The 8,108-nt window shown below is 43.7% G+C and overlaps 1 protein-coding gene across 1 annotated transcript in view; it reads right to left on the bottom strand.

Annotated features, from left to right (window-relative positions):
• The window catches only part of si:dkey-260j18.2 (uncharacterized protein LOC325231 homolog), a 9,384-nt gene extending 1,277 nt beyond the window's left edge, over positions 1–8,107 (bottom strand). The window contains exons 1-5 of the mRNA XM_044031825.1: positions 7,657–8,107; positions 6,765–6,918; positions 6,260–6,338; positions 1,635–1,862; positions 1–1,517 (exon numbers count right to left, since the gene is read on the bottom strand). The exon at positions 1–1,517 is cut by the window's left edge and continues 1,277 nt beyond it. Coding sequence (XP_043887760.1) covers positions 20–1,517; positions 1,635–1,862; positions 6,260–6,338; positions 6,765–6,918 — 1,959 coding nt within the window. The 5' untranslated portion in view covers positions 7,657–8,107 and the 3' untranslated portion in view covers positions 1–19. The remainder of the gene's footprint in view (positions 1,518–1,634; positions 1,863–6,259; positions 6,339–6,764; positions 6,919–7,656) is intronic.
• Between the last annotated feature and the right edge of the window lies 1 nt (position 8,108).

Below are 8,108 nucleotides of genomic sequence, written 5' to 3'. Positions count from 1 at the left end.
CACACTTGTCCCTGTCAAGCTACTCAATGGCCTTCTTGCAGTTTTCTTTGGCTAGTCTCAGTCTGGACAGGATATGTTTCTTGGGGAATTTTAGAGTCGTACACCCAAACTGGCTAACTCCTCCTGTATCCCCGGGCAGCTTTTCACGCCTTTGGACCCAGCTGCGCCAGCCAGGCTTCCAACAGTACACGCTGTCATAGAACCGTGAGCCGTTTTCCCCACCGAGCACATAAATCCTCCTTTTCCACCTGGCCACGCCCCCAGCTGCTATCCGCCGCGGCAGCCCGGGAAATACCACAGGGCTTGGAGCTCGATCACTTCCCCCACTAGCACCCCCACGCTGCTCTGCAGTTACCATCACTCCTCCACCAGTCACCTCCCTCTCTACCCCGGAACCCCTGCCCTCTTTGAAAAACAAAACACGCCCAGTAGCATCTAAAGTCTCCAGGTTAGTGTAGTTTCCATCCAGGAACTTAGTCGTGTCCCTCATGTATCCACCAATTGCACAGACTCCTCCTCGCACGGCGACTCCTCCAGCAAGGCAGGTGGCGCCGGATTCCAGAGCCACACGTGTCCAGCAGTCAGTTAGGGTGTGATAAATAAGCACTCCTGAGTGGACTACAGCCCGGTTCTGTTCTAGCGTGGTTCCACCCAGAAGGTAGAGTCGTCCACGTAACGCCGCACAGGCAAAGGCACGTAGCGGGAGCGGCAGCCGAGGCCCCGGAATCCACTGTAGTGTCGACAGCTCCAAGGTTTCACTGGAGTCCAACAGGGCCGAGCGGTTACTGCCACCCAAAGCATAGAGGGACTCTCCACAGCCTAGCAGACCGAGCATGGCCCTGGGCTGGACCATTGATGGTCGCTCTATCCAATGGTCCAAAACAGCATCATATTCATGTACGGCTGAAGACACAGAGCCTGTCCGCAGGATTCCACCAGCTACAAACAGCCGGTCACCCATTGCAGTGCAGCCCGGACTGACAAGGGATCCCAGTGCTGCCAACTTCTCCCACTTCCCTGTTCGAGGATCAAAGCAGTCCACGGTGTAGTCTCTTGAGGCTAAATTCTCATCTTCCCGGGGTGTCAAGTCCACGCAGACTATCTTTTTCTCAAACATTCCCTCCCGTGGTCTCAGGGGCCCCCCAAGGCCCTCACCGGCTGCAGCGGGTCCCAACTCCTGGCTCAGTCTTCGGCTCTCTTCTTGGGACAGCAGCCCCGGCCGCAGGTGGTGAAGCAGTGAGGGCATGTGAGCGTAGCGGTCCAAGGGCTGGTGCTCTGCCCAGCGACGTGCTGCATCATATACCTCGGCCTCAGAGTCCACACCCAGGCGGTCTGAACTGAGAAGGCTTCCTAAAGTGCCATGGTCAAGTAAAAGAAAGTCTTTCTGCCGCGCAACCCGGGGGAAGTGCTGTGCAACCAGCCGGAGGGAGGCACGCAGCAGCAGTTGGTCGTGGTGAGACCTCGCCAGAGAGTACATCCCCAGGCAGTTATCTACTGAGAGGTGCTCAAACAGAAACCTGGACAGAAAGGAGGGAAGAGAAAATACAGTCGGGGAGGAAAAGAAAAAAACAAATGAGTTTTCAGAGTAAAAGGTAAGAATAAATGATTTTTTAAATTCTGATCAGCAGATTCACCTGGAACACAGGTCTTGAAGGGGCATGACTTGAAGCCGGTTGGCCGCCACAAACAGATCCTCAGCCGTGTCCAGAGAGAGCCCCGCTTCACCAGTGTAAACAAACTGGATGACAGTCTCCATGACAGATGGCGTCACCTCTTCCAGACGGATCTCTGTGAGACGGGACTCCACCAGAGGGCTGGTGAACATGGCCCGGAAGTAGGGACTCACAGCAGCCAAGAGGACTCTGAGGAGAGGACAAAGAGAGGAGTATAGAAGGTAGCATTTTCTGTGGTATTCAGTTCAATATTAAAACTGCAAGACACATAATTAATATGCATCGCTCACGTGCTTACAGATATTCTACAGGGGTCACATATTGTCTTCTGTTTAGGTTCACTAACTCTCACACACTCCCCGTATTGTTTCTCTAGTATTATTTCTTGCGTGAAACTGTTCCTGATCTGTTTCTGTCCTAGGGTACACATTGGAAACAGGCTGCAGGCGTCTCCTGTGTGGCAGCCTATCGCTGCTTTCTGCCATTACTGTAAATGTCCTCACTGCAGGACGAATAAAGGACCTTAAAGATCTTACTAGAGTTACATTTCTTGAGTTGTGGCGTTAAAGCGGTCACTAACGTTAAATTTCATCTAGAAGTTCACAATTCTGTAATTAAAATTAACGCTCTTCACAGTTTTACATTCTCAGACCCGGTCCAGGTTCAGCGCCGTCCTCCCGCCGAAAACCAGCGAGACTTTCAAGATGGACAGAGAGGGATAAACCGATTTCGTCACTTGCAATTTGCCGTCTCCCCGGCTCTACATTTACTACACTCACAATGATTGGTTGAAGTCGTCTTTTTCCAGCAGGCTAAAGTTGCTAAAGTTAGCTTGTGGGTTGCTGCACTGGTGGACAAACACAGACGAACTGAACGCCGTCATTCCCGTTTCGCGTAGTCAAAATGCGTAGAGGTTTTCAGGTCTGAAGAAGGTCTGAATTTTACATGTGTTTCAAGTCTTGATTACCATTCAAAGCTGCTTTCTGAAACTGAAAATTATTGATGCCAGCAAAGCCTTTTCAGGTACCAATTTCCTCTGATCGGAATGTAATTAAGAAATGGCAGTTAACAGAAACACAAGGTCTGGACGACCAAGAAAAATAGACAGAGAACTGCTCGTAGGATCCCTGCTTGACTGCAAGAGACGTCCAGGAAAATTTAGCAGACACTGGAGTTGTGGTACACTGTTCAACTGTTCAACCGACACATGCACAAATATGGTCTTCATGGAAGAAAACCTCTCCTGCGTCCCCACAATGCTAAAGAACATTTAGACAAGCCTGATGCATTGAATTTTCCATGTAGGGATCATTTATTGTCATACAAGTAGTTGCTGACTTTTTGCATTATGTGAGACTTGGTGTACATTTAGATTACATCCATTTGCATACTTTTCACAATATTTTTCTTTGCCGCTAGACTGTAGTCATATTAAGAAAGACAAAAAGCAACGTGAAAAGTAGTTAATATCCAAAACACATTTTTATTTCTCAATGCCCAAATTCTGAAATAAATATTGGTAAAACAATTGTGGTTAATAGCAAAAAGTAAGAACATGTAGAAAAAAGCTTACTGTATTTACTGAATTAAATATAAATAACTAAAACAAAACAATATAAACTATAATTAATTCTATAAATTTACATCTGGCTATAAGAGTTTCATTTTTTTCTACATTAGGTAGTGCAGTCTGAAGTCAGTGTATGTGAGATCAGGATATTATGCCTTATTTTCCACACAGCACAGCAGCTGGAAAATGTCTGTACTGCTGCTGCTTATATCCATGCTATCAGTAAACAGAGTGTCTGTACTGCTGCTACTTATATCCATGCTATCAGTAAACAGAGTGTCTGTACTGCTGCTGCTTATATCCATGCTATCAGTAAACAGAGTGTCTGTATTGTACTGCTGCTGCTGTATATCCATGCTATCAGTAAACAGTATCCATGCTACAGTAAACTGTCTGTACTGCTGGCTATATCCATGCATCAGTCAGAGTGTCACTGCTGCTGCTTATATCCATGCTATCCAGTAAACAGAGTGTCTGTACTGCTGCTACTTATATCCATGCTATCAGTAAACAGAGTGTCTGTACTGCTGCTGCTATATCCGTGTATCAGTAAACAGAGTGTCTGCTGCTCTTATACTTTATCGTCCGTACTTGCGCTTATATCATGTAGTAAACAAAGTGTCACTGCTGCTACTTATATCCATGCTATCAGTAAACAGTGTCTGTACTGCTGCTGTTTAAATCATGCTATCAGTAAACAAAGTGTCTGTACTGCTGCTACTTACATCCATGCTATCGCAAACAAAGTGTCTGTACTGCTGCTCCACATTGCCATAAAAGCTGCATGCTATCAGTAACCAAAGTGTGTACTGCAGTTTAAATCATGCTATCAGTAAACAAAGTGTCTGCACTGCTGCTTATATCCATGCTATCAGTAAACAAAGTGTCTGTACTGCTGCTTGCATATCCTATATCAGCTATCTGTGTACCATATCAGTGTCTGTACTGCTGCTGTTTAAATCATGCTATCAGTAAACACAGTGTCTGTACTGCTGCAGCTTATATCCATGCTATCAGTAAACAGTGTCAGTACTGTTGCAGCGTATATCCATTCTATCAGTAAACAGAGTGGCTGCACTGCTTCTGCTGCTTATATCCATGCTATCGGTAAACAAAGTGTCTGTACTGCTGCGCCTATATCCATGCTATTAGCAAATAAAGTGTCTGTACTGCTGCTTGAATCCATGCTATTAGTAAACAAAGTGTCTGTACTGCTGCTGCTTGAATCCATGCTATCAGTAAACAAAGCTGTCTGTACTGCTGCTTATATCATGCTATCAGTAAACAGTGTCTGTACTGCTGCTGCTTGAATCCATGCTATCAGTAAACAGAGTGTCTGTACCTGCTGCTTGAATCCATGCAATCAGTAAACAGAGGGTCTGTACTGCTGCTGCTTACATCATGCTATCAGTAAACAGAGTGTGTACTGCTGCTGCTTGAATCCATGATATCAGTAAACAAAGTGTCTGTACTGTACTGCTGCTGCTTAAATCATGCTTATCAGTGAACAGAGTGTCTGTACTGCTGCTGCTTAAATCATGCTATCAGTAAACAAAGTGTCTGTACTGCTGCTGCTTATATCCATGTTCAGGGTTGTGGTCTCTGTCTCTGCCTCTGAAGAGCTGCTGCTGAGAGGTGAGGAGTAATCCTATGATAAAACCATGAGAAAGAAAGTTGTGAACTGTGCTAACCACTTGTATACTGCAAATTATTTATTTTGAATAAACTACAAATTATAATTGAACACAAGACCACAATTGATCTGTGGTCAATATCTGTGATATGACTCCATAAAACCATGATAATTCATGCAGAACTTGTTGAACAGTGTTCATGAATGTCACGTTTTTCATTATTTAACAACAGCATAGACCTGCAGCCATAACTTCTATGAGCTCACCTATAAATGACGTGTTTTCAGTGACTCCATGACTCTCAGCTCATTTATATCATTATACTTCTGCATCGCCTCCACAGCTAAAGCTACAGGTCGGATAAATGATTTGCTATGATTTGTTAATTTTATGTGTATTTCTGTAAAAACATGAAAAATGACTGTACCTTTTTGGGTGACATCGTTGTTTTCTGTAACATTGTGCTGATCTGAGGAGCAGTGGAGGAGGGGTGTGTCATGGTGTCTGAGTGGTATTTACGACAGTGCAATTAGACTCCGCAACTGTGGGGGCGCTTGTGAGTCATAAATCTAAAATAATTCCCTGTATTACTTTAAGTACATGTCTAAAAACAACTTTTAATTGCCATACACTAAGCTGAATTGCTCTTCTCAGTTTAAATGTAAAGTGAGCCTATACTACGTTATAGATGAATCTGGCAAATAATTTGTATCTTTCACCATCTAGTGGAGCCACCACAGTGGCACCATGTAGAGTCAAATTAGTTAAAACGGGCAATTGTTGAGGCGAATGTCACTCAAATGTTAAGTAACTATTATTTTATTGTCATTGCAGGTAATACATTTATCTTTTTTTACTTCAACACTTCCACATTTCAACAAGTGCTGTGCAATATAATAATGTAACCAACAGAACCTTTCAAGTGTAAAGTAATATTACAGAGTATGGATGCATGATATTGTTTTTTTTGCCAATATCCAATATGTAGACATATTGAGAATTCTTGGGCTGATAACCGACACATACGCACACCTAAAGTGATATTTTGCATACTCATGTCACAGCCGATGTAGATATAAATGTTCTTCATTGTCCAAATAAATAAGTTTTAAAAAATAGTAAGGCCACAAGCATAAAAAGACATCAAGAAGGTAGCAACTGTGTAATGTTTGCCGATATCGTTTAAAACAATTGAAAGCCAATATTGGCCAATACCAATATCATGCTGATAACATCCTGTATCCCTTTTAAAGAGCACATACATGAATTAAAAGGTGTGAATATGCTGATTTTACGTTACGTTTTTTATCATTAAAAAGTTGATTATTTCTGGTACTTTATCAGTTCCATCTGTAAGATACGGGACGCCTGGCACAAAATACCTGTGACACATGAACTTCTTCCCCTCTACAAGTAGAGTAACATCACACAGCTGCTGAGCATCCAGAAGCTGTTTCAGTCCTGAAAGAATAGAGAAAAAGGTGAGGACACAAGGAGGGGAGATATAGATAGATATACATTTAATATTGCGGTTCATACAACCCAACCTCATTAGAGCAAACTGCTCTGTCAGCCTCATTAAAATAATATAAATAAAGAAATACATTTTGTGTGTGCACACCCCCACTAACTATCGGCTCAAACACACATCACCCGCACCTGTGTCTACATACAGTACACATTCATAACCATAGCTTAAAATACCACAAAAAGAAAATGTAAATATTTAAAAAGAAATAATAAAAAAACAATATTAAGTAAATATAAGGTGCAGTAAAATCTGTGTTGGGTCTGGAGTTACAGTTTGTAGAGAAAATAAGACTCAAAGACGAGGGAGGACAGGTCTTCTCATCAATGTCGTCTTGAGTTGTTTTCTGTCTCACTCACCATGTGTGATGTAGTCCCCTAATGGGGTGGTGCTGTCATCGGGGAAGTCCTCCTCCTCTGAGTCAGAGTCTGATAGAGGCTCTCCTCCACCCCCATCCCCATCCTGCCATGGCTGGGGACGCCAGGTTACTGTGCCCCCTCGCACAGCGTTCATCTGGATGCATGCACATACAAAGCAGACATGGATCATCATGTGTGTTTGAAGTGAGTAAACACTGTATACATTACCTATCTTCTATCTATATGCTAGAAACAGGTCTTTGTATTACAGATAGAGGCCTGTTTAGCGTAGTGTAGGCATGGTTATGGTTGATGTTTGGGGTTATGTGACGAGGTCAACTGGTCGCACATGTGTAGAACTCAGTCCCCGAAGAATACAAAGACATACGAATGAGGGCAAACAAACACAGTTGTGGAAATTGGACTGACATTTATTTTTAGCAGGAACTTAATTGACTATATTTCATTAAATTAAGTAGTTGCTATTTGGAAGCAGATCATTTGGTTGGTTGTCATTTCAATGACAACATGTAATAATCAGTAGCAAGTAACCTCTATCTGAACTGTAAATGCATGAACAGTAGATATAACTGACCCTCACCATTCGCTTCTGTAAGAACGTTGTTGTGAATGTCTGTGGGGGTCTGAGTTCCAAGCAAACATCTTAAAAAGACGTCTGCCTATACAGTTAAGGGTCAGGAGCATGTACCGCTTTATCTTATATTACCTATTACAGCTTCACCACACCCTATTTCCACAATATCATTCCCTTTTCATTAGACCAGATGAACAATGAATTCCTGAATGACTCGCCACAATAAGACGCATACAAACACAGCAGGCTGCTGCTGCTGCTGCTGTAGCATCTCTTCACCGGTGACAAGCTGATTACCTTCGCTCTTCTTCTTGTTTCCACCGTGAAAGCTGTTGTGGTCTCACTTTTAGCAGGAATTGTTGAGGTAGGCTCGCCGCGTATTAGCTCAAGTTTCTGAATAGTTCCCGGGTTCCCATTCGGTTAGTGAGGAGGGCTCGGTCGGCCTACAGAGGAGAGGCTGCTCGCTGTTGCTCCAGCGGCTCAGTGACCAACATCACTGCCAACTGACGGAGCTACTACACGCTCACAAAGCACCAGTTCTGCTCCGGAGGAAACTATTCTCGTTCCGACATTTGTCAGTCCACCATGGCAGTGTGCACACGGACCGGCTCTGTGCTGATACACTAGATATTCTAGTTTTACTGGAAAATCGGAGACTGAGTTGAGGTTCAGTCGGCCGCACTTGTCATGTCTGAACCGGATTACCGCAACGTTAAACTTCCGCTCATCTGATTGGCTGACCTTTGGCT

Source organism: Solea senegalensis, linkage group LG8 (genome assembly GCF_019176455.1).
Source record: "Solea senegalensis isolate Sse05_10M linkage group LG8, IFAPA_SoseM_1, whole genome shotgun sequence".
Classification (NCBI taxonomy): Eukaryota; Metazoa; Chordata; class Actinopteri; order Pleuronectiformes; family Soleidae; genus Solea; species Solea senegalensis.
The sequence above is the reverse complement of the archived record's forward strand: the minus strand, read 5'-3'. Positions and strand labels throughout refer to the sequence as shown.